Source organism: Rutilus rutilus (assembly GCF_951802725.1).
Source record: "Rutilus rutilus genome assembly, chromosome: 9".
Lineage (NCBI taxonomy): Eukaryota > Metazoa > Chordata > Actinopteri > Cypriniformes > Leuciscidae > Rutilus > Rutilus rutilus.
The window spans coordinates 6,878,341-6,905,593 of record NC_140223.1 but is presented as its reverse complement, the minus strand read 5'-3'; the positions used below and the strand labels follow the sequence as shown (position 1 = coordinate 6,905,593).

The window sequence follows — 27,253 nt, the reverse complement described above, 5'->3', positions numbered from 1 at the left end:
TCCGTGGCTGAGTTGCTGTTGTTCCCAATTGCTTCCACTTTGTTATAATACCACTAATAGTTGACCGTGGAATATTTAGTAGTGAGGACTTACTGCACAGGTGAAAACCTATCACTGTACCACGCTTGAATTCACTGAGCTCCTGAGAGCAACCCATTCTTTTGCAAATGTTTGTAGAAGCGTCTGCATGCCTAGGTGCTTGATTTTACACAACTGTGGCCATGGAAGTGATTGGATCACCTGAATTCATTGATTTAGAGGGATGTCCCAATACTTTTGGCAATATAGTGTATATCTTCTGTGGAAGTCTCAGGGCCAAAATTTTTTTGTCCAATCACTGCATTCGGTCCGAATGCTATGATTCGATGTCCTATCTGCCTGTCAACATATGTATTTCCATACCTCCGCGCATCTGCTCGCACAGACATCACGTCATCAGCTCGTTCCTTAAGCCTGTGCGGAGTTGTAGACAGACGTCAGTCACAGAGCGCCGCAAACAAACAGCAGCTGCCTTTTACAGTTCCTCTTGAACCAAAACAAAGTGATTATGCTGCGTTTACGCCATGTGGTAGCCGTAATTACAAGATGGCAATCTGCGGCTTTCTACCCGAACACTTTGGAGACACTCTGAAGAGAGGGTGGGATCTCATGCTTTCAAAGTGCTATTGCTAGTATCTCAGAAATTGCCTACCCTACTTTTAATTTTGTGAATTTAGTGAAAAGCTTGGAGAACAGAAACAACATTTTGTCTGTCATTTGTCTGTCCGTTCTGGCTGTCCACTGGCCTTCCTGTGAGCTTTTTTCAAGGGTGTTTACACGACAATGATGTACTAAAAACAGACGACAGTGTTGTCAAAACGATCCCCATTTACATGGATCTGCGAAAATGACTAAAAAGGCTGTATTATGCATGCCAGGCCTGTAGTTGATGTCACTTTGTCAAGGAACACCCCGCAAACCCATAATACTTATTTGCATGATGTCACCATTTTCACAAATTCACGTTTTTGTTGTTTACACGGAGGCATTGTCTTCAAAACCGTGCACTTTGAAACCCGTTTTTAAAAGTTTTCGTTTTCAGGCCCCCAATACGCCGTTGTTGTTTAAATGATCCTGAGGACCCCCATGAAAACGAGATGTTTCATCTCATGGGGTTTATCCTCTAATAAATGTTTATAAATAAATAAATAAATAACAGCCAAAATGCATAAAAGGTTTTCCGGTTTCAGTTGAAAACGGTGTTGTGTAAACATCGTTTTGTCTTGTATTCCTTCTCTTTCTGGATTTATGTTTCCATAGCAACACTAATTGTTCAGCTCACAGGCTGATTGTCTTCACCTGTTACTTATTACCTGCATGTATGTACTCCTCTGTTTGTCTTGTCTTTTGTCAAGATTGTTTATGTGGTCCTGGTTTGTTATGGCTCTCTCTGCCAGGTTGATGTTCTGTCACCAAGCCTTTTCTAGTTTTTTTTTTTCAGTAAAGCTGCATTCACACTATTAGTGACAAAGTGACACGATACATTCATTTCAATGGAGAGGGGGCGATTTCCAGCAACACGAGCGACAGTGACCGTTGGCAACCGGATGGGGCATGTCCAGCGACACGACAAAGTTGAGATATGTTCAATTTTTATGCAAATGAAAAGCGACTTTCAGGAGCGACAACCAATAGGAGTGAAGTCAGTGCACGTGATCCGTCACTCTTCAGTGCCGAGTCCGACCGAGGTTAAATAGCCGTGATGGCAAAGAGCACTTGCTGTTTCTCGTTAATCTTTAATATTATGCATTTTATGGACTGATTCCATTTACATTTAGACTTTTCCTTCCAAAATGTTTGTTTGTAGCAGCAAGAAAACTGATTTATTGTCTACAACATGGGGTAACATAGTGAATGTCACTCACAAACATTATTAGGCAACCAGTAGTGGAAATGCCCACTAGCGACCTCACCGCCAGCCACTGGCGACATGCAGCGACAAAGTCGCTTGTAGTGTGAACGCAGCTTAAGAGTTTTTAGTCTTTTGGACTGTTTGTGGATTTTTCAGTGGACTTAGCACTTGTTTTTCCTCCGCTGTAAATCAACTGGACTTGATTATTTCTGTTGAACAGATTTGTGTCTATATGGACATTTAATAAACTGTTAATTCAACTCCCTCTGCATTCAAGTCTATTTTTCCTATAGTTGTGTGACATTGTCTTGATCTATCTATTTATTGAACACAGAAAATGTTTTTAATCATATTAATGAGTTTAAACATACTAAATAGTAAATACATATCTAAATATTGTGATTAATATATTTGGGATGCACAGTTTTGTTTGTAAAATCAACCCACATTTCAAAATAAGAGAACTCAGATTAAAAAGTATGTAATCATAAAAAGATCATACAAAGAGGTTGGAGTTAAATTTTATCCTTTATTATTGAATACTTAAGAACAATAAAGTACCAAAGTTTCAGTTCACCAGGCTTTTTTTTTTTCTTTTTTTTTTTTGTGGAAAAAAAATTGAAATATTAACAATAAATAATCTGTTGATCATTTGCATTATTTACTATGATTTTAAAGATCCTCCTGCACTAAGTTGTAAGCTTGGGGAAAAAATTGGATTTACAGGACAACAGAATTTCAAAACTGGAGAAATTATAATGGTGTTTTATTAAAAATCACTTGTATTTTGTTACTGAATGAGAAACAGAACAGCTGAAATTAAATGTTATCTATAGGCTCTGTATGATAAAAAATAAAAAAAATAAAAAAAGTATTTCACTGACTGTGATTTCAAGTAATACGTTTGTCCATTATTACAGTATTTTAGTTAAATGGTTTAACCTGTTCTTATAGTCCTTAGTCAGGTTTACTCCTGAATTTAACGAGGCTCAGGGATACATGTAGGCTAGTCTTTACAACGGAGCGCACTGATGAAATGTCCTAGAAAGATCATGTAATTTTCATAACTCACAACTTTACTGGGGTATCGGCAGCATTTCTGCTGTTCCTAAAAGCGCCATCTATCGTCAGAGAGTGAATATGTGCGTTTTCATTCAGCGTGTTGAGGTTGTTTACATCCGAGTGCGCATGTCTCTTTGACGCAGCACATGCGCAGTGTTGTAGATTTAACCGGTTGATGGAAAAGTATTCTAGCTGCATTCTAAAATTCGAAATAATTCGTAATAAGGAATTATTCATAGTGTTTGTTAAGTTCCCACGATGACAATACTCGCTCACTTCTGTTCTGATTAGAACTTACGTTATTCCTCTTATTCCACCGCAATTGCTCTACACTCCAATAGGTGGCGCTTAAAGCGGTTTACAAACGACAAGAAAACGTAAAAGAAGAAGATGATCGTCCTGAGATGAAATAACAGGAGAAATCCAAGAGCAAACAATTGAAATCTGTGTGCCGTACTTTGGTAAAGATGGAGTTCATTAAAGAGGAGATTGAAGACATGAGTGATCTAGAACCATCCAGAATAAAACATGAAGATACTGAGGAGCAAATAGGTTGGTGTTTATTCTTGCTTGTTGACTGCAGATTTGGTGGATGTGAAATAATGAGCTGATAAAAGATACAGAAATGCATCTAAACGATCATAACCTTGAATAACAGTTGTCAAACACATTTTGATTGTATTAACAAGAGAATGATAGAACTAACATCTGGCACCTCAAAGAAATTATACTTGATAATCTGTTGTTTTCTTCTGTTGAATCAGAATTCACTTGAACTGATCTAAACACAAAAATGTTTTTTATTTTAGACTTGATGGAAGTGAAACAGCAAAGACACGAACTAAATGAAGCAGAGGAGGAACAGCAGAGCATCAAAACTCAGCACACCTGTCCTCAGTGTGGAAAGAGCTTCAGACAAAGAGGAAACCTTAACAAACACATGAGAATTCACACTGGAGAGAAACCGTATACATGCACTCAGTGTGGAAAGAGTTTCATATGTAAATCTGAACTCAAATATCATCTGCTCCGTCACTCTGGAGAAAAGCCATTCAACTGTGATCAGTGTGATAGAAAGTTCATTTTATCATCACATCTAAAACAACACCTGAAAGTTCATTCAGATGTTAAGCCTCACTTGTGTTCTTTCTGTGGAAAGAGTTTTTTAAGGCTGGATCATTGTAAAAAGCACCAGAAAACACACAGTGATGTGAGAGATCATGTGTGTTGTGACTGTGGGAAGAGCTTTACTAAAGTTGAAAATCTGAAACAGCACCAAAGAATTCACACTGGAGAAAAACCTTACAAGTGCTCATATTGTGACAAGAGTTTCACGCTTTCTGGAACCATGAAAATACACGAGCGACTTCATACTGGAGAGAAGCCGTACCACTGCACTCAGTGTGAGAAGAGTTTCATAAGTGCCAAAGCTCTCGGTTATCATCTGTACATTCACACTGGAGAGAAACCATTTAACTGTGATCAGTGTGGTAAAAAGTTTAAAACGTTATCAAATTTAAAACTACACCTGATAGTTCATTCAGATGAGAAGCCTTATGTGTGTTCTTTCTGTGGAAAGAGTTTTTCACGACTGATCACTTGTAAACGGCACCAGAAAATGCATAATGAAGTGAAAGATCATGTGTGTTGTGACTGTGGGAAGAGCTTTATTACAGATGGTCATCTAAAACAGCACCAAAGAATTCATACTGGAGAAAATCCTTACAAGTGCTCATATTGTGACAAGAGTTTCACTCAGGCAGGAAACCTGAAATCACACGAGCGAGTTCATACTGGAGAGAAGCCGTACCAGTGCACTCAGTGTGGAGAGAGTTTTAAAAGTAAAACCAGTCTCAAGCATCATCATCTGCATCGTCACTCTGGAGAAAAGCCATTTAACTGTGATCAGTGTGATAAACATTTTAAATTAACGTCAAATCTGAAAAAACACCTGAAAAATCATACAAACGAGAAGCCTTATGCGTGTTCATTTTGTGGAGAGGTTTTTACACGACCGGATCATTGTAAACGACACCAGAAAAAACACACCGGTGAGAGAAATCATGCGTGTTTGGAGTGTGGAAAGAGATTTATTAGAGCTGAGCATCTGAAACAGCACCAAAAAATTCATACTGGAGAAAAACCTCACAAGTGCTCATATTGTGACAAGAGTTTCTCTCATTCTGGAAACCTGAAACAACACGAGCGAGTTCATACTGGAGAGAAACCGTACGACTGCACTCAGGAGAGAGTTTCACCCGATCAAAAACTCTAATTATTCATATTAAAAATGATTGTCATGTGTCACACTGAGCAAATGTTATTCTCAGATTTAATATGTTCAAGGTTTTGCTCAAAAATCTAATAATGCTTTCTGATTTTAGAGCAAATATTATAAACACCACAGATCATTCATTAGACACTACATAAAAAATGTATATGTATAGTAATAAAAAAAGTATAGTAATAACTTACATTAGTAAGGTGAATAAATGATATACTGTATGCACTGCAAGTATAGTATTGTACTGAATATTGTATATAGCCTGTTAAATGTCTGTATATTCAGCACTTGCGTACTGTGAAAAAACAGTGACCCGACGGCGAAAGCCAAAAAGGTTACAGTAAAAAACTCTAAATGAAAAGCATGTTACATTCAAAAGAGTTGTGCAACTGCAAAGTCAAGGTCAGTGCGAGATTCATTCTGCTTCAGCATCACGTCTTCATGTTGAGTCAGTCTGGGGACTTTATCCACAGAATATGTATTCAGACACTTTCATTTAATTTATGATTTTGAATTCTTAGTTTGACATGTAAAATTAGAGACCGGAAACAAATGTAACAAAAACCTACAATCAGTCATTTGTCATTGGTGTATGTGAAATTGTGTGTATTCAAATGTATTCTTTTGGTTAATGTCTTTTATTTCTTTTCTTTTTTTATAATTATACTTTCTTATGAATCTTTTCTTTATGAATTATATAGCTATGTATTCATTTAAACATCATTAAATCATAATTATGACATAATGGATAAGTCTGTTTGACCTTTTCTTATCAGATCAAAGCACAAGTTTAGGGGGATGTAAGTTTCCTGCATATATATATATATATACACACTTTAGATGTGTGTGAATATAGGACAGATAGCCTGCATTTTGCATCTCTCTCTCTCTCTATATATATATATAGAGAGAGAGAGAGAGAGAGAGAGAGAGATGCACCGATTCCGATTTCCGATTTTTCATTGAGTTTGACCTGCCGATACTGATTTTAGCCGATTCCGACTGAATTTTTTCTAACCACTTTACAGCACACACAAATATATTTTCTATCTTTTCTTTAATAGAACATTTAACATATCTTCTATCTTTTGCCTAGAACATAGTAAATTACAAAATTACTATAATTACCCCATAAATTACTCCTGGTGAGGGAAATTCACACACATCTAAAGTGCACTGTTATATGGAAGAACCATTTCCTTCTTTTCACATCCAATATCCAACTAAAAAAAAAAGATATATTTAGCAAACTAAACTTCTGTATGAAAACAGGGAAAACAGGTAATGGCAATAAAATAATTTATAAATAACAAATAAAAATAAAATAAATATAGCCTTGCAGTATAAAGATATTTCTCAAAACACACACACAGGCCTGTTTCAAATTTTCTTCGCAAACAGAGGCATTTCTGCTTTGTCATCAGATAGTCTGTTTCTAGAATGATATAATTCAAAAAAAAAACTTTCGTTTTATATTTCCACATAAAGAGGCGTCATTGCCTATAACCTACCGCTCTGCACTTTCAGAGGGATGTGCAGGAGCAGGAAAAGGACAATCGATCTCTTTTCTGATATCTTCACGTTTTCTACTTGTAAATGGTCTGAAGAGTGAATTTTGTAGTGTTAAGGGGTTTTATAGGACATATGATGTGACGTTGCCCCCGTGTGGTGAGGCCGGGAAGCATGTAAACCAGGCACTGTAATAAAGTCATGCTTTGAGAGCACTCGTTGGAAATCTCTCTCCGTGTTTATTTGTTAAGTTAGAAACACTTAACATGGTGTCAGAAGACTTCAGTTACCAAGTCGGGTAAACAGGAGATGCTATTTTGCCGAATTACCTGGAGAGAACTCACGTAAATTTTAGTCAGTTAGTAAGTCTGAAGTTTAGCTAGCGTGCAAAGCTAACGTGACTCGTAGTTAACGATTGTGGCAGATGAGAAGGAAAGAAAATGGAGCGATTCCATTGAGACTGATGGTTTTCAGCTTCTCCATCTCCCATGTGGCCGGCAAGAAGTTGGCCACGGCAGACGTGCTGTCAAGGGCGCCGTTGAGAGACAGAGGGCAGCCGGAGCAGGAAGAGGAAGTCAATCTGTACGTAAATATGATCATGTCAACCCTCCCAGCTACAGAAAAGAGGCTACAAGAAATAAGGGAACACCAGGAACGTGATGAAATACTGAGCCAAGTGAAAAAGTACTGTACTGAGGGCTGGCCAGACAGATCCACAATAGACAGAGTTTACATGTACGCACATGTTGAGGAAGAGCTATCAGTGGAGAACGACTTATTACTGAAAGGATGTAGGCTAGAAATTCCCAAGCTGCTACAGACAGACATTCTTCAGAAACTGCACGCAGGACATCAAGGTATAGTGTCGTGAAAGAGCCAAACAATCTGTCTGGTGGCCAGGACTGTGTACACAGCTTCAGAAAGTTGTCGAGGGCTGCGACACATGTGCAAAAGAAAGAATCAACCCCAAAGAGCCACTGCTGCCTACAGAATTCCCTGATAGACCATGGGAAAAGGTGGGTGCTGACTTGTTTCAGTGGAACGATAACCAGTATCTATTGGTGGTAGACTACTTTTCCCATTTTATTGAGGTAGCTAAACTCACATCAACAACCTCATTAGCAGTAGTGGAACATTGCAAGTCTATCTTCGCCAGGCATGGCATACCGTCCAAGGTCATGACAGATAATGGACCCCAGTTCTTGTCTGAATGCTTCACTCAGTTTGCAACACAGTGGGGTTTCACACACACAACATCCAGCCTCAGATATGCTCAGAGTAATGGAGAGGCAGAGCGTGCCGTGCGGACAGTTAAAGGCCTCCTCCAGAAAGAAAAAGACCCGTATCTGGCACTCATGGCTTACAGAGCCACACCACTCGCCAACGGGTACAGTCCAGCACAGCTGTCAATGGGCCGGCAGCTCAGAACAACAGTTCCGGTCACTCTGTCATCTCTCAACCCAGGCTGGACTGACATAACCAAACTCAAGGAGGAGGAACAGAAGAAGAGACAGAGATTGAGCTGGAACTTCAACAATAGACACAGCGCTCAACATCTCAAAAGACTGACACCAGGCGACCATGTCTCGGTAAAGGACACAAAGGAGAAGGGGACAGTGATAAGACAGGCGGAAGCACCAAGGTCATATGTCATTGACACTCCCAGAGGGAACCTGCGCCGAAACCACCTCATCTCTACGCCAGTGGCGCCAGCAGCGCAGACCACCCTACCAGACCATCCCACCAAACCATCCTACCAGAGCCAGAGCAACTTACTGGTCAGCCAGTGAGGCCAGATCATGCAGAGCCGGGCCCAGTTCAACCATGCCGTCCTGAGCCTCCGGCACGCTACCCTGTGAGAGAGAGACGACCTCCAGGGTACCTGAAGGACTTTGTGGCTAAATAGCAGGTACCCCTGGTGAGACTGAGTGATTTCTACGGGGCAGAATAAACCCCCACACTCAGTAGAAGGATTGGGCAGTCTACCCCACCTTCTTAGTTCAGATGTTCGGTTAATGTTCATATGCTTATGGTTCAAAAGATACAGTTTGATTTATGCGCTGCCAGAGAAAGTGAAACTAAAATCACCCGCGCGTGTCAAACGCGCTTTACAAATAAACTTGACGCGCCTTACCGTGTCTAATAACAAGCACAAACTGTGTTAAAAAGAATTTGGCGTGCAAGTAAAAATGTAGGCTATCTGTCCTAGCGTTTTTCTACTTTACCACAGTAAAGAATACGAATATAATAGGCCTAATTAAAAGCGAATCAAGGAATAAACGTTTATAATCCCCTGCAAAAATGGGTGAGACGAGAGTGAAGATTTGGGGAAAGAAACAAGAGATTCCAAGCAGGGATGAGTCTCGATTTTTGAATATTCGATTAGTTTATTTAATTATAGAATATCGAATAGATTGTGTGATTATTCTCTAAAATAAAATCTCCATGTTTTCGGTGCTGATCCGGTTCATGTAACCGAAGGGTGACGCTGCCAATAACACACATACAGTAACAGCAGTCACAAAGAACCGGCAACAGTAATGATTATGAATGTGTCAAATATAGCAAGGAGACATTTTAATTGTTTATAAATAAACTAGTGTTTTCTGTGCCAGTGTCCGCTGCAAAGATTAAGTTGACGATGCTGACTCGTCATCTTCGCAGTGAGATAGAGCCTATAGAGAGAAATGCACATTTTATACGATTAGCCTACATTTGTAGAGAGTAGGATAGTCGGTTTATTTTCGTTTTGAATTATTTAAATTAGACAATTCAAGCTTTCTATATGGAATAACTAATGGAATATTGTTCCGCGTAGGTGCGGTTGTCAAGTTTACCGGCACAGCCCTATTTGACCGGCATATGTCAGATTGACCGGCCGGTCGCCGGTAATGGCTGATCATGTGAAAATCGGCCAATTCTGGTCACCAACCGATCAATCGGTGCATATATTCTTTGCTCTTATTTTGTTCTTCTGCTGCTTACATTCACAATCCTTATCCATTAGATTCAATACTTTGGAATTTATTATAAACTATAGAACAAGATATATCGTAATTATCTATCTTATAATATTTTTTTTTATTAAACTTGCTATTACAACTTTAATATTTCCTTGATTCACTTGTTGTCTTTTTCATTTAAAATTTTTACTTACTAAATTTGTTCAATTTGAGTTTTTAATTTTGAGTTATTAGCTTTCTTTGTAGCCTAAGCAGACATGTTTTTCTGTTTAATAACAAAAATGAAATTTTCATTTCACTGACAAGACTTTGTTTTACGTTATTTGATGTGTTAGTCCATATTTAAGACAATATAAAAACATTCAAATGAAATAGCTATTTCACTGTCACATGTCTTCATGTTTGATTACTTTGAGTAATGTGTTAGTTCATTAGCATTTTAGTCAAATGTTTTACCTACCTTAAAATATATTTAAATATTGTTTACAGTGACCAGGCTTTATTCATAATTAATTCATGATGTTCTTGACTTCTTCGTGCACTTTCATCAGGTTCATGAAGAAATGAACAGTGTAGGCCTAATTAGAGAAAGCAGAACTCCTGTATCTATTTCATTTGATCTTTCATGCTGTAATGTTACCGTCACGTATGACTGACACAATCGCTATTCAAAGTTGTGATGGTTCAGGAATCAATAATTCAGCGCCTCTTGGAGGAAGTCGAGTGAATAACACATGTGAGACACCAGCAGTCCTGGTACAGAGTCTGTTTACGACAGCAAGAGCGCGTTTATGGCTGAATCACGGCTGAGTGTTGTGTGAGTTTTGTTTTGATTTGATTTCTAATCATACTGTGCGGACGAATAGAATAGCTGGCAAGACATGAATTCTTTAAAAAGATTAATATATCTGATGTCTGATAAGTTTTTATGTAAAAGTTGATTGTTGGCCCATTGTTTAATGGAAACAAACAGGTACTTGCTGTTTTTTTTTTTTTTTTTTTTTTTTTGCGAAACAGTTTTTATATATTTTTATATTTATTTATTTTTCTGTCCGGTTTATTCTTGTTTAATTTATATGAAAGATATTCTGCATGTAAATAAAATAAATAAAAGCAAAACATTTAAAGAACAGATAATACAGAAATATTGTAACCTGTGGTATGTTTTGGTCATCAGATCACAGTGAAAACAGGGACATGAAGATACTGAGGAACAAAGAGGTTGGTGTTCATTCTTGATTCAGATTTTATTGTTTACTGTTGGAGAACAGTAAGATAACAAAGTGTTAGGCAGTTCATTGTTCTGTAACTAACAGGAGCAGTGAAATTACAGTCATTTAAAAATGAATGAATGTGGCCCCCACCACAAAAAAAAAAAGTAATAAATAAATAAAATAAAATAGGCCTGGTTATTGTTTTTGTTGTTTTTGACCCATGCAACATTAAATGGATAATTCACCTAAAACTGAGAATTCTGTCATTAATTACTCACCCTCATGTCGTTCCAAACCCATATAAGACTTTTGTTCATCTTCAGAACACAAATGAAGATATTTTTTATTAAATCTGAGAGTTTTCTGTCCCTCAATTGACAGCTATGTAACTACCACTTTGATGCTTCAAAAAGTTACTAAAGAGATCATAAAACGAATCCATATTAATTGAGTGGTTTAGTCCAAATTTTCTGAAGAGATTCGAGCGCTTTATTTGATGAACAGATTTAATTTAGGCTTTTGTTCACATATAATCATTGATCAGCGTATATAAATAGAAGCTCAACTGAACCTGCTTGACGTGTGAGAACTGGGCTGGGTTTCCCGAAACCTCCTTAACGCTACGTTGTTCTTAAGTTACACCTTAAGCTGTACCTTATCGATAATACGTGTTTCCCGAAACGTTCTTAGTTAAGTATACCTTCTGTAAGTCATACGTTCGGAAGGTTGGTCTGGACCACTCTTAGCTTTACCTTATCACTGTTGCAGGTCTATACGAATATAATTCTGAAGTTTTAATACACCCAGACAGTGTTCAATTAGGCTAATTCAAGTGTTTTCATGCAAAGAATAAGATTGTCATTATACGGATTGTTGTTAGATGTTTAATTATATTATCCAAAGGTACATCAGCTGGCGAACCATTAAAGGCTTAATAGTCTATTCTGAATCCACATCTCTGAGTTTACAAGAAGAGATTCAGAATTCACTGTTTAAATCCTTTTTGATCACTGCCGAGCACCGTAGCCTATGTAAGATGTACACTTTTATTACTGAAATGCTGGAAAGTATTTACAAGAACAATATTTCACCGTAGCTCCACCTCAGCAAACAAAAATGGGAAAGAGAAGAAAGCACGTACAATTTTTAAATGGTTATCATGGCAGCAATATATGATACAATTTTAAAATATGTAGGCTAGGCTATTATAGGCTGGTTTATTTTTTATAATATCCCATGAGTCCTAATAAATGCAATTTCAACTATTTCTGAAGTGCTTCTTTTATAAAGAACCATGTGAAGCAGCCCCTGCACGAGAGAATAATTGATTCTCGAGCCATCGATATCAACCAATTCAGCAGCACCGCCACGGACAGAACCTGGTAACGTCGCACGTAAGAAGGTATATCTTAAGCAGCTTCCTAAGGTATGGTTCGGGGAACACGGCTAGAAATGGTATACCTTTAGTTAAGTTATACCTTAAGAGTCTTCATAGCGCGCTAAGAGACAACGTTATCGGGAAACGCAGCCCCTTTAGAAAATGTTGACTAAACCACTCAATTCATATGGATTAATTTTAAGATCACTTTATGAACTTTTTGAAGCATCAAAGTAGTAGTTGCGTATCTGTCAATGGAAGGACAGAAAGCTCACATTTCATCAAAAAGATCTTCATTTGAGTTCAGAAGATGAACGAAAGTCTTATGGGTTTGGAAAGACATGAGAGGGGAGTAATAATGACAGAATTTTCATTTTTGGGTGAACTATCCCTTTAATAAATAAGGCTCCCTAACACATATACATTTAAAATATTATTAAAGACAAGTCAACACAGTAAGTAATAAAAATAAAAACAAATAATCAAATTATAAGCAATAATACAAATAAATACAATAGAAAAAACATACAAATGAAATAATCAGTGCTTTTCAGGTTTTCTGGTGGGTCTAACAGTGATTTTCATGCAAAGAAATTGAATTAAGTAATCAAATATAAAATAACTCTGCATAGTCTTCACTGTATAAATTAAATACATTAAATAATTAAATATAAATCATTCCTTATTGAAGTTACAAACATTCAAGAGCAGTGAGTGGTTTTTTTTGTCCTTTTTTTATTAACATTAAAAACAGCAGCAGGTTCATTAGGCTGCTGTCACTTTAAGAGCTGCACAGATCCAATATACTGATACACGCGTACACGTGTTATTTCTCCAAAATTTACGTTCACTTGAGATGTAACAGACTATGTTTACATGGAAACTCGCCAATATGGGCATTTCGATAATTATGTTTGAATATGTCCGTTTAATTGCAATGAGATGTGAAAGAGAACTCAATTCAGTATTTGCGTGCTGACTGAGATGCGGGTTTTATGGGCGGATTTCTGAAAAATATCGATATTCGACATTAAATGCAGATTAATTCTTACAATTAAAGTTACAAAAGTGAATCGGTCAAGAGCAGCGAGAGATTTTCTCTTTGTCTTTTGTTCTTTTGATAAACATGACAGATGCAGCAGGAATATTAGGTTGCTGTCACTTTAAGAGCGTATGCACGGATCCAATATACTGTTACACAACATTAGATTTATTTTTCAATTATTTACGTTCCAAAACTGACTGTTTTTACCTGAATATTTAGCAAAACTGGCATTTTGACATCATTTTGTATGTAATTGACCGTTTAAGTGCAATAAGTCATGAAATGCAAGTCAAATTTGGCACTCGCAAGCTTTTTGAGAGGCCGTTTGAGAGCGCCACTTACATAGATCAGTGGTGTGCGCACTTTTAGTGTGAGCGCGAAACTTGTGGGAATTACTAAAAATATGCGCAATACAAGCATTCAACTTGAGTGAACGAGACGAGTGAGTGTGTGTAAGTGTCCCTTTTCCTTTTTTTTTGAAAGTGTCCCTTTTCTGTGTGTAAGCTATTACAACAAAATTGCCAAAATTATCACAAAGTGATGAGATAATAGAAAATGATCTGTTTGGTGGTATATATGGCCGTTTTCCCCGTGGGATCAAAAATGGTATCGAATATCGATATTTTTCAGAAATCCGCCCATAAAACCCGCATCTCATCAGCACGCAAATACACAGGCTCTGGGTGTGTGTCAGTTCGTCGTCTAAGAGGAGAGAGAGCAAGAAGAGCAGTTTGGTATCGGTGTATTGATACTGCAGAAAAGGAGAATTGGAACCGTTTCAGATTTTTCCGTATCAATATTGATTGAAATATCGATATATTTGACAAAACTAGGCCTGAACGACGTTTACGCTGGCCCTGAGCCTTCAGGCAGTCCTTATTGTCAAGTTCTGATAATAGTTGTCTTTTTTGTTATGTTAACATCAGAATGACAGAATTACATGTATTCATTCAACGAGATACACATGCAAATTAATAATTAATCTTTGTTGCTCTTGATTTGACTTTTAATAAATCAGTGATTTTTTTTTTTTTGGTAGATCTGATGGAGGTGAAAGAGGAAAGTGAAGAACTGAATGTAGTGGAGGAGTGTCAGAAACCTCTGAGTCTTTCAACCGGAGGAGAATCTACAAATCACTCAGAGACTGAAGAAAAGGTCTCAAGAAAAACAACTCGAAGAACAAAAGCCAAAAAGTCTTTCGCATGCCGTCAATGTGAAAAGAGTTTTGAAGTAAAGAAACACCTTAATAGTCATAAAAGAATTCACCCTGTAGAAATGCTTTTCACTTGCCCGCAGTGTGGAAGGACTTTCACAGATAGAAATAGACTTCAGAGACACTTCAGAGTTCACACTCGAGAGAAACCGTACACCTGTCCTCAATGTGGAAAGAGTTTCACACAAAAAGTACACCTCATCAGACACATTAGAGTTCACACTGGAGAGAAACCGTATACATGCACTCAGTGTGGAAAGAGTTTTACTGGCGCATCAACTCTTAGTGTTCATCTGCGCGTTCACACTGGAGAAAGACCATTTAACTGTGATCAGTGTGGCAAAATTTTTATTTCTTCAACAAATCTGAAATGCCACCTAAACACTCATGCAGATAAGAGGCCTTATGTGTGTTCGTATTGTGGCAAGAGTTTTTCATGGGTAGAATCGTTTAGACGACATGAGAAAACACATACCGGTGAGAAAGATCATGTGTGTTTGGAGTGTGGAAAGACCTTTGCAACAGCCTCCCAATTAAAAAAGCACCAAATAATTCATACCGGAGATAGACCTTACATTTGCTAATATTGTGACAAGAGTTTCACTCAGTTTGGAAACCTGAAATTACATGAGCGAGTTCATACTGGAGAGAATGTTGGGTAAGGGTTCATATGAACAACCACTGTCCAAAGATGTCACAGTGATGAAATTTACATAAGTAAAATACAAGTTTTTAGTTTGTAATTTGTTGTCAAACAAAGTAATGTCGAATGAAATGTAAAGATGAGAATACTGAAATCTGTGCACTATGGCAACTACATTTAACTCTGGGGGATTTTTTAGACCAGAAACAAAAGTAACAACAAATAAATGAATGAATAAATATTGGAATATGATGTTCCCCAATCAGCCTTTTGTCTGCATGAAAAGTTATCAATTTAATTTAAACTTTAATTTAGGTTTTTATTTTGTACTATTGTTATGTGAAACGTGTGTGTGTGTGTGTGTGTGTGTGAGAGAGAGAGAGAGTAGTAGAATGAGATGGCAATAGAAATATATTCTCTGCGATATAAAAAGTCATCTGTTGATGGCTCTTACACAATAAAATGAACATTTCACTGACAATCTGAGTCCATTATAGCATTTAGTCAAATGTTTTAACTTGTTCACAGAGGCAGGAACAGATATATGAAAATAGATTTAAAATGGTGACCCTGCAGTTTGTCTCGTAAAATGTGCAAATTTACAGAAGATCTCACAATGAATGTAAGTCAAACAGTGATGGTTGTTGAATTCAGTATGAAACTGAAGTTGCGATAGTTGACATACATTTGATAACTTGATGTATTTCCGAGTGAAACGGCTAACGGCTTCTCGAACAAGAAAATATGTAGTGGGAGTTTATATTTCCCGTAGGGAATTGATTGAGTTGTTGTGGTTTGACAATAAACACTTTTTGTTATACTGGTTGAAACTCTCTTCACATCCTGATAGCAATAAAAAAATTCCTCCTTTATTTTGCCACTATATGCCAACAATAACTGTGTAAGATAGTAGTAGCTCTGTACTTTGTTGTGTAAAATGTCTTCAAACAGTGAAACAGTGCGCTTCAATGCAGCAGTTTCGGCTTTGTTTGTAAATCATAAAGCGACCCCTGGAGGAAAACAAGCGAGTAACGTCTGCTGCTCAATGCACACGGTAGGTGTTTACGACAGATGAGAGCGCGTTTGGGGCAGATGAGACGAGATGAGAGCTAGAGAACGAGGAAGGTAAACAATAACAACTACAAGAACTAGGTAAAACCGATACTTTAAATGATTAACGCTTTAAATAATGCGCAAATAAACGAAACAAAACCCCTTTGTCTTGAACAGATGCCTACCGTTTACAAACATTAGCGTTCAACTGTGTGAATTTTTAGTTTTGTCTAACTTTGTGTTTACACGTTAGCCAGTTGTTTTTAGTGCCTCGATATCTGAGCAATTTCTATTCTATTCCATTCCATTTTGCAGTGTCTGCTATTTTACCAACTGAATTGACTGTATAAATGCAATGTTTCATTGGTAAATGCTATTGAGTTTCATTCATTCATTCATTCATTCATTCATTCATTGTATTTATACAATTTATCAGAAACTTTGAATGTCCTCATTTGTCATTATTACATTTATTTTATTTTCAGTTATATGTAACTAAATTCACTTCTGGAACTGAATGAATGAATTTATTGGGTTACACTTTAAGAAGCCCTTAGGGTTAGGGTTTGGTGGTTATAATTATGAGCCACATTGAGATCTCCATATCTCTGGGATTGAACCATAATGGGCCTTTAAAATAATGATACCAAAAGAAAGGTTTGATAGAATCTATGGATATTAAAAGATCTTTAATACTTTATGAGTTACAGGCATGTAAACTTGGGGCATAAAACGCAAGAAGTGCCTTTTCTTATTTTTGAACCGTCACTGTTGGATTATAATGCAATAAAGATTGCTAAAATCAACAGATTTTACCAATAGACCTACCAATCTCTGTATAAAAATAAAATTATGATGCTGCCATCTTTTTCTAAAGTCATTTTTACCCTTCTGTAATTTGGCTCCAAATCTCAGGTGAAAATTGTCATTTTAACCCCCTTTACAAAACAGTGGATTACTCAGTACATATACATTCATTACATTTAATATTTAATGTTACATTTATGTGTTTCTTTCACCAGCAAAAAAATGATCAAAATCAAAAAAATTAGCCGGGGACCTCTGGTTGACAAGAAATGACCCAGATAAAACTATGGAAATACTAAATAAGGAATCAATTAAACTGAACCACTAAACATGTAAATCAGTTTTATAAATATCAATTTATTTAGATTTTTTACTTCAGCAGGTCTGGTTCTTCAAGCCGCACTCACAGCGACAGGATATCATTCATTAGTGACTTTCAGCCACAACAATTATGTCTGCCTGACATATTATGGTAAAGATGGAGTTTATTAAAGAGGAGATTGAAGACACGAGTGATCCAGAACCATCCAGAATAAAACATGAAGATACTGAGGAACAAAAAGGTTGGTGTCCATTATTGATTCTTCATTTTTACTGCTTTGGTGACATAATGAGCAATATACTATAGTAAATTAAAAAGAAATGCATCTAAATGATCATAACCTTGTATAGCAGTTGTCAAAGACATTTTGATTGCTTTAACAAGAGAATGACAGAACTAAACTTTGCCACATCAAAGTGCTTGAAGTCTTGATAATCACAGAGACAGATACCTGTTGCTTTCCGCTTGTAGAGGGTTATATTACCCAAAAATGAAAATTCTGTTGTACTGTCTCCATGTTTACCATATTTGATGCAGTCTAAGTATGTGAGTAAGTAAGTATGTCTACTGCATGTGTTTTTGATTATATACTTAACAAAATTATAAACGCAACACTTTTGTTTTTGCCCCCATTTTTCATGAGCAGAACTCAAAGATCTAATGCTTTTTCTATGTACAAAAAAGGCCTATTTCTCTCAAATATTGTTCACAAATCTGTCTAAATCTGTGTTAGTGAGCACTTCGCAGTCAGGTCGAGACCCCGATGAGGACGACGAGCATGCAGATGAGCTTCCCTGAGAAGGTTTCTGACAGTTTGTGCAGAAATTCTTTGGTTATGCAAACCCATTGTTGCATCAGCTGTCCGGGTGGCTGGTCTTAGACGCTCTTAGACAAATTCTCTGAAATGGGCGACGGCTTATGGTAGAGAAATTAACATTCAATTCACGGACATTCCTGCAGTCAGCATGCCAATTGCACGCTCCCTCAAAACTTGCGACATCTGTGGCATTGTGCTGTTGTGTGATAAAACTGCACATTTTAGAGTGGCCTTCTATTGTGGCCAGCCTAAGGCACACCTGTGCAATAATCATGCAGTCTAATCAGCATCTTGATATGCCACACCTGTGAGGTGGATGGATTATCTCGGCAAAGGAGAAGTGCTCACTAACACAGATTTAGACAGATTTGTGAACAATATTTAAGAGAAATAGGCCTTTTGTGTACATAGAAAAAGTCTTAGATCTTTGAGTTCAGCTCGTGAAAAATGGGGGCAGAAACAAAAGTGTTGCGATCATAATTTTGTTCAGTTTATGTCTATATAACCCTAAATTAAATCTGTTAAGGATATAAAGTGATTGTATCTCTTGATTCATGGATTGATATAGTTTTGTTTTATGACACCTTTTTGACCTCTTTGGGTTGCAATGGAGGTACAGAAACCTCTCAGGTTTCAATTAAATATCTTTGTTTTTTCAAAGATAAACAAAAGTCTTATGGGTTCGAAACGACATGAAGGTGAGCGATTGATGGCAGTATTTTAACTTTTGAGTGAACTATCCCTTTGAATTAGGGTTTACTTGAATTTTGATCTGATTCTAACTACTTAATATGTTTATTTTAGACTGGATGGAAGCGATGGAGAAAAGACATAAACTGAATGAAGTGGAGGAGAAATGTGATGTGAAAACTCAAGGAACAAAAGCCAAAAAGCGGCACACCTGCTCACAGTGTGGAAAGAGTTTCAGACAAAAAGGAAACCTTAACACACACATGAGAGTTCACACTGGAGAGAAACCGTATACATGCACTCAGTGTGGAAAGAGTTTTTCTCAAGTGTCAAGTCTCAATAATCATTTGCTCCGTCACTCCGGAGAAAAGCCATTTAACTGTGATCAGTGTGGTAAAAAGTTTAATTCGCCTTCAGATCTAAAAAAACACCTGAAAGTTCATTCAGATGAGAGGCCTTATGTGTGTTCTCTCTGTGGAAAGAGTTTTTCACGACTGGAAGGTTTTAAACAGCACCAAAAAATGCACAATGAAGTGAGAGATCATGTGTGTTGTGAATGTGGGAAGAGTTTTACTACACCTACTCAACTGAAACGGCACCAACGAATTCATACTGGAGAAAGACCTTACAAGTGCTCAGTTTGTGACAAGAGATTCAATGTGTCTGGAAACCTGAAAGTGCACGAGCAACTTCATACTGGAGAGCAGCTTTACCACTGTACTCTGTGTGGAGTGAGTTTCAAATCTTCCAGAGGTCTTTGTAATCATCTGCGCATTCACTCTGGAGAAAAGCCATTTAAGTGTGATCAGTGTGGTAAAGATTTTAGATCATCATCACATCTGAAAAAAGTTAATTCAGATGAGAGGCCTCACTTTTGTACTTTCTGTGGAAAGAGCTTTTCATGGCTGAACAATTTTAAACTGCACCAGAAAACAGATAGTGGAGTGAGAGATCATGTGTGCTTTAACTGTGGGAAGAGCTTTACTAAAGCTGGCCAACTGAATCGGCACCTACGAATTCATAATGGAGAAAAACCTTACAAGTGCTCATATTGTGACAAGAGTTTCGCTCAGTCTGGAAACCTGAAATCACACGAGCGAGTTCATACTGGAGAGAAGCCGTTCCAGTGTACTCAGTGTGAGAAGAGTTTCACCCAATCAACGACTTTAAGGATTCATATTAAAAATCATTGTCATGTGTCAAATTGAGCAAATGTTATTCTCAGATCTAATGTGTTCAAGAAAATCATTTGAGATTCAGTACATTAATTTATTATTTTCAGTTAAATGGCTAGTTAAACTAGCGTTGGTGTGAAATACCAGAAGATTTGTAAAGGTGTTTCTTTCTTGGAGAGTGGCAAAAGTGTGTGATCACTTTAATCTTTTATTCTTTGATTGAACCATTGAAGTGCCAAAATTAAATGAGACCAGAAACAAATTTACATTTTTTTACATTTTAGCTTTTAACTTCAATATGGAGTTTTTGAAACGTGTTTTTCGTAGATAATAGTTGCCTACACATTTCTCTTGAATTATAGGCTCTGTGTAATAAAAATAAAATAAAATGACCATTTCACTGACGACATCTGTTTTTGTGTGATTGAGGAAAGTGTTATTCCTTTATTTGTAGTCAGTTTTATTTCACAAGGGATGATCTTGTAGTTCATCTCAGCCTAATGTGTCGACACCAATAAAACTTGATGCTTAGTGCTTGATGTGGCAATTTTCAGACATCACTATAATGAATGAGGTGAAAACTTTTGGAATAAGACAAAGAGGTTTTTCAGCAGTCTTGAGACGAGACTCAGGGTCTCAATCAGCTTCGTCCTGAATCAGTCGTGTACACAAATTCGGCCACTGGAAAGGACGGTAAAGACCCTGACTACACATTTTAGCCCTGATGAAGGCCTGTGTGCTGAAACGCGTTGGTGGTTTTTCAGCCACGTTGATTTTGACCTCTCTCTTCTAGGGATAGTTCACCCAATCATGAACATTTTGTCATCATTTACTCACCCTCATGTTGTTCAAAACCTGTATGAGTTTCTTTCTTGAGTTGAACACAAAAGAAGATATTTTGAAGAATGTTGGTAATCAAATAGTTGACGGTAGTCATTGACTTCCTTAGTATTTCTTCCGACTTAAGAAGTCAGTGGGTGCCGTCAATTGTTTGATTACAGACATTCTTCAAAATTTCTTCTTTTGTGTTCAACAGAACAAAGAAAATCATGGTTTGGAACGACTTGAGTGTGAAGTAAGTGATGACAAAATGTTCATTTTTGGGTGAACCATCCCTTTCAGAACTTCTGTTAAGGGAACATAGTGAGAGGGAGGAAAAACTCCCTGGTTTTCACAATACAATGTGGGACTTTTTATTGTTTCACTGTGTTTTGAATTCGATTTTGCGATTGAGACAGCTCTTAAAATGGCCGATTCCCTGTTCAGGGCCCTGAAAAAGTGAACTAGGGAGCTGATTGAGAAATGCTTGAATGGAAAGACTTAAACATATGCATGAATGTTTTGCTCTTTCATTTATTATTACATTTAATTCTGGTGTTTTTTCACCTTTGGTATTTATTTGTTTTTGCTTTGTTGTAAATAGCACTACAGTTCCCCCCATTATGATTAATATGCCTATATCGTGTGTAAACGACATAGTCCAGACATCTAAAAATTTCATATATCTATATGGTGACAGACAAGTCATTCTGCTTAGTTTCTCTTTAGTTCCATTTCAAATGAGAATTTATTATAAAATGAACAAATACACTTTAATATAAACATGTATTAACAATGAACAAATACACTATAATATTAACATTTATTAACACACATTTTAAACCACAAAATAACAAGAAAATTATATTTACTGTATATGATTAAAAGAAAAACATCATTCTTTCACACACATTAACTCTTTCACTCTGTTTAACACTAAATAATTTCCTTTTGCAAATGTCAAGTCACCTTTAAATATATAGCTTTATGTAGGCTACAGTAAAGACTGTTTCAAAGCAGCTTTACAGGGATAAACAGGAAAATGATCAATGATGCAAACAGAGTTCAATTCTCCTTAAAGCTGCTCTTAAAAGAAAATAGTGTCATTATTCAGCTGAAGTCATGCTGAAGTGATTCAGTTTTGTTCAATGACTGTGTAAAGTTCATCAGTTGAAAAAAGTTAATTTCTACTATTAAGCAGCTCTGGAGAAAACAGTGATGTCATCGTCCAGCTCGGTTCAGTTCTCATACAATAGTGTCAGTACAGTCAGACCAATAATATTAAGAATGTCCCCAACTAAGCAAGCCAGAGGCGACAGTGGCAAGAACCCAAACTACATCAGGTGACAGAACGGAGAAGAAGAAGAAAAAACAGGCTCAGTCGGCGGGCCAGTTCTCCTCTGGCCAAACAACAAACATGGTGTGGTTATGATTCAAGGATGATTGTGGACTGATATCATTCAGAGAATTTCATTCAGCTCGTTTTGCTTGAAGATTGGAAAAGAGTAGCAAAACCCGAGAGCATGTAGATGTGGATTTGAGAACTTGTACAATAAATATTCATATTTATTTACTAAAATTTACACTCACAACTCCAATGTGAAAACATGTCAATTAAAAATCTAAGGTTGAATGTTGAGGTTTGCACTTGCAGACAATAGTCACAAACCTGTAGGCTATTCTGAATTTGAAGTTGCAGACAAGTAGTCACAAAAGTGTAAAATGCATCGCCCATGAAAATTTTGCAGAACGGGTGATTGCATAATCTAATCTAATCTAAACTCTTCCTATCTGTTATCATCAGTTTGAAACGCTGAGAATAACTAATCTAACATAAAGACCCAGTTCATTTGTAGGCTACAGCTGGTGCACTGACAATATAGCCTAGTTTTATAATTTGTATACAAATAAATCTGTAAAATGCTTATAGATCAATAAATGTTAATTTAACGTCTATATTCCCATGTGTGGGTAAATTGATAGGAATATCCAATAGATGGCAGCATTACGTTTACTAAGTTTTCAGGTTTGCTTTACAAATGGAGGTTGCCAAGTCCGCGGTTTTACCGATGGTTTTGCTTAGCAATTTCGCTAGTTCTGGCAACCCTAACAAATCCAAAGGAACAACAAACCTGGAACAAACGAAACGAGCAGAAGAATGTAGCGCGAGACACGAGTGCTGTAAATCTGACCAGTTCAAGCTAAAACTGACGCCAGATGCCGTTTATTTACAGTCTGGATGTGAGAGATGTTCCCAATTTGTAGAGTTTGGCATTATTCTGCTCCAGAATTGATACTACGATATGAAACGTATCACGTGCTCTGGTTTAGTATTGTATATAAAACCATAAAAAAGACCCTGCATTCTAACATGTAGGCTAACGGATATGTTTCAATGTAATTTAAGTATTTTCTATATAAATTCACTAAGTTCTTTTCAAATTAGCCAGATCTGGTCCTGTGGGCGACGGTATGATCACAACAATTCACCAATAAATACTGGGAATATTCCCATCATCCTACAAGAGAAGGACAAACTCCAGGAGTAGCAGCTGAAATCTGTGTGACTGCTAAAGATGGAGTTTATTAAAGAGGAGATTGAAGACATGAGCGATCCAGAACCATCCAGAATAAAACATGAAGATACTGAGGAACAAATAGGTTGGTGTCCATTCTTAATTCTTCATTATTATTTAAGCTTGGTAACATATCATTTTCCCTATCAGTAATTTAAAGATTTAGTGGCTGTAAAATAATGCACAATGTAGGGGTGATAAATAATGTCTAAATGATCTTAACCTTAAGCAATTGTCATTAACATTTTGATTACATTAATAAGCAAATGACAGAGGTATCCTTTGCACAACAAATATCTGGTACATTATACAGATGCTGATCTCTAATGCTTTCTTGCTAATAAATCAGGGTTACATGAATTTTCACATTTATTCTCCCATGAACTGATTCTGAATTAATGTTTATTTCAGACCAGATGGAAACGATGGAGCAAAGACACAAACTGAATGAAGTGGATGAAAAACATTGTAACTTAAAAACTAAAGCCAAAAAGCTGCACGTCTGCTCTCAGTGTGGAAAGAGTTACACATATATATCGGGACTCAAAAAACATCTGTGTTTTCCCTCTGGAGAGAAACCATTTAACTGTGATCAGTGTGGAAAAGATTTTAGTTCATCATCAAATCTAAAACAACACCTGATAGTTCATACAGGTGAGAAGCCTTATGTGTGTTCTGCCTGTGGAAAGAGTTTTACACGGCTGGATCATTGTAAACAGCACCAGAAAACACACAATGAAGTGAGAGATCATGTGTGTTGTGACTGTGGGAAGAGCTTTACTAGAGATGACTATCTGAAACAGCACCAACGAATTCATACTGGAGAAAAACCCTACAAGTGCTCATATTGTGACAAGAGTTTCACTCAGTCTGGAGCCCTGAAAAAACATGAGGTAGTTCATACTGAAGAAAAGCCGTACAAATGTACTCAGTGTGAGAAGAGTTACAAAAGTCAGGGGCGGACTTTACCATTAGGCAAAGGTCGGCAATTGCCTTGGGCCCCAAGCTACCTAGGGGCCCCCAAAATGCCCCATTAACTTATGCTTTTTTTTTTTTTTTTTTTTTACTTTTTGCAAATTATATATTTCTTAATCTCCATTTGCGAAAAATGGCATCAAATCATTAGTCGCAGAAAGGAGGGGGCCCCCCACCTCACTACATTGGACTATTCCATTATCTCACGCATCTGCGAAAGTGACAAGGCTGTATTGCGAAAAAAACTGACAGAGAAAATGAAGTGATTGACAGAGTGTACAGAGTAGTAGAGTAAAAACGAAGCGAAGCTACCCAAGCGGTGCTGAAAAAAGTTGGAAAAATTGCAGAATAAGGTAACAAACTTTTTTGTGATGCCCGCTGACAATGACAACAACGCTAACGATACAGGAAATACACAAACAGAGCAAGATGCGTCTAAACGTGAAAATGAAAAGTTTCGAAGTTACCCAAGCGTCCCAAATAAAAGAAAAAAAAAAGACTCAGATACTGTAAGTATTTGGGAAAGCTGCCAAAGATGGCAAACTTTTTTATGGCTAGGTACAACAAACGTCCAACGCACAGAAAAATTGTGAAGCAAAGAGTTCATTGAGACCGACAGACAAAACAGAGCAGTTTAAATTACTTATGATATGAAAAATCTCAGCTCTCAGATTCTGTCAATTCTATTACAAAATTCAAACAATAAATACCTTTTGGAGCTTGTAATGTGACGTGACAGATCCATCTTCGGTAATAACTTACCAAAATGTATTCCTTATTCATAATATCGACCAATCAACCGTGTTTTTCAACCGCAGAAAGAGGTAATGTAGCAGACCGGAGAACAATCGTCACATAACGTTTAGCCTAACGTTACCTCAGGAAAGCCATTTACTTACCATAAAGGCTATAGCATGTTAGTTGACTAGAAAAATAAGATATAGTGTAGCTAAATATGTGTACTATATTATTTATTTAGTATATTGTTTACTTATAATTTAATTATAACAAAAACGCATTATGTTTAATTTGAGTTATTTTTAACCTTAAATAATACCAGCTAATATGTCGCTCTGTATGTTCACAGCATTATGTGAGTTTTTTTTTTCTTGAGAAAAATGAACGCCTATCTTGTGTACCTAATATGTATACAAATGAGTCAATATTGAAATGGTGAAATTTGTCAAGCCAAAAAAAAAAAAAAAAAAAAAAACCGGGCTTACCAGAAATTGTACCATGTAAACATTGTAACGTTTCTGTTTAGGAGCTGAACAAGTGTATGCAAGGTTTAAAGGGGAAGTTTTATTTCTCCTCTCCAACCTTTACCTGCCTATTTACCATTCAGTCTGTAAAAAAAAAAAAAAGAAGATTTTGCTCTCTCTTAAAGGTGCAGTGTGTGATTTTTAGATGTCACAATATGTCAATCTTCATAGAAGGGGGTTCCCGCGGTTATGTAGATATAAATGACTCCTTCTAAGGTAATAAGAACCCAACGGTTCAGGTCTTTATACACCAATGAATGGATCTTATATTGCATTTCTGTCAATAGATCCTCAGAATATGACACATTGCACCTTTAAAGATCGGATGGGGGGCCCATACATACCTTCGCCTTGGGCCCCCAATTTGCTAAATCCGCCACTGACAAAAGTAAAATTGTTCTCGATAATCATCTGCGTGTTCACACTGGAGAAAAGCCATTTAACTGTGATCATTGTGGTAAAGGTTTTTACGTATCCTCAAGTTTAAAAGAACACCTGAAAAAACATACAAATGAGAGGCATTATGTGTGTTCTTTTTGTGGAAAGAGTTTTACATGGCTGAACTCTCTTAAACAGCACCAGAAAATACACACCGGTGAGAGAGATCATGTGTGTTATGACTGTGGGAAGAGCTTTATTAGAGCTTCTAGTCTGAGACTGCATCAAAGAATTCATACTGGAGAAAAACCTTGCAAGTGCTCATATTGTGACAAGAGCTTCAATCACTCTTGGTCTCTGAAAGTACATGAGCGAGTTCATACTGGAGAAAGACCTTACAAGTGCTCATATTGTGACAAGAGCTTCGCTCAGTCTGCACACCTGAAAGAACATAATAAGCGACTTCATACTGGAGAGAAGCGCTGTACTCAGTGTGGAGAGATCTTTCTGTCTTCATCAAGCCTTCTTATTCATATAAAAAAATATCATGATACGTTGTAACTTTTTCATTGTAAAGACACAAGTTTCGTTTTTGAATTTGTTGAAATGCTCTGAGAACCAAAAAGACTTATGAGTTGAAGTTTCACCAGTTCACAACTCTTACAGCAAAAGTAAAGTGATTTGCATATTTTGTTTGGCTGGGTGGTGTCTAGAATATGTTAATGTATTTTTGATTGTTCATGAGAAATAATATGATATACATCTTGTCTCGACTGAGCTATGATTGATTGAGAATGAATTTAGTTTCAAACACATCCTATTTACTACACAATACTGTAGTAAACAAGTTTGAGATGTACTGTATTATTAAAATAATCCCAGACAGAAATGATCAGGTCTTATATCATAAAAGTATGAACAATGAAGTGCCAAACCTTCAGTTCACCAGATTTGGTGGATGTAGTTAGAAAATAATAGAAACTGTAAAATATTAAACAATAAACAAACTGAAAAATAAAATGATTGTTTTCTTTATTTACATGATTAAAAAGATTCCAGTAAAATAGCTGCAGTAAATTGTATGTATTCAATGAAAAATCCCACAAAAATTAAATGTAAGCATCTGTAAGTATTACATTGTCTCTTCTTTAGTATGCTACTCTGTTCTGTACGTATA

At 36.7% G+C, this 27,253-nt stretch overlaps 3 protein-coding genes across 3 annotated transcripts in view; all 3 read left to right on the top strand.

Annotated features, from left to right (window-relative positions):
• The window catches only part of LOC311296631 (zinc finger BED domain-containing protein 4-like), a 151,234-nt gene that overhangs the window by 89,625 nt on the left and 34,356 nt on the right, over positions 1-27,253 (top strand). The window lies entirely within an intron of this gene.
• Positions 3,324-5,381, top strand: LOC311297659 (uncharacterized protein). The gene is made up of 2 exons (XM_084420046.1): positions 3,324-3,505; positions 3,763-5,381. The coding sequence occupies exons 1-2, from the start codon at positions 3,421-3,423 to the stop codon at positions 5,226-5,228; spliced, it is 1,551 nt and encodes a 516-aa protein (XP_084276172.1). The 5' UTR covers positions 3,324-3,420; the 3' UTR covers positions 5,229-5,381.
• Positions 22,984-27,081, top strand: LOC311296651 (uncharacterized protein). Its single transcript, XM_084418532.1, has 4 exons — positions 22,984-23,126; positions 23,336-23,546; positions 23,873-24,414; positions 26,089-27,081. Exons 2-4 carry the CDS (start codon positions 23,462-23,464, stop codon positions 26,635-26,637), a joined length of 1,176 nt encoding a protein of 391 aa, XP_084274658.1. The 5' UTR covers positions 22,984-23,126; positions 23,336-23,461; the 3' UTR covers positions 26,638-27,081.

What these genes read in the sequence shown, in the direction of transcription:
- LOC311296651 (XM_084418532.1), top strand. Translation starts at nt 23,462, where the DNA reads ATGGAGTTTATTAAAGAGGAGATTGAAGACATGAGCGATCCAGAACCA. An exon ending in AGATACTGAGGAACAAATAG is followed by an intron (nt 23,547 to 23,872) that starts GTTGGTGTCCAT and finishes TGTTTATTTCAG; the next exon opens with ACCAGATGGAAACGATGGAG. An exon ending in GTGAGAAGAGTTACAAAAGT is followed by an intron (nt 24,415 to 26,088) that starts CAGGGGCGGACT and finishes ACTGACAAAAGT; the next exon opens with AAAATTGTTCTCGATAATCA.
- LOC311297659 (XM_084420046.1), top strand. Translation starts at nt 3,421, where the DNA reads ATGGAGTTCATTAAAGAGGAGATTGAAGACATGAGTGATCTAGAACCA. An exon ending in AGATACTGAGGAGCAAATAG is followed by an intron (nt 3,506 to 3,762) that starts GTTGGTGTTTAT and finishes TTTTTATTTTAG; the next exon opens with ACTTGATGGAAGTGAAACAG.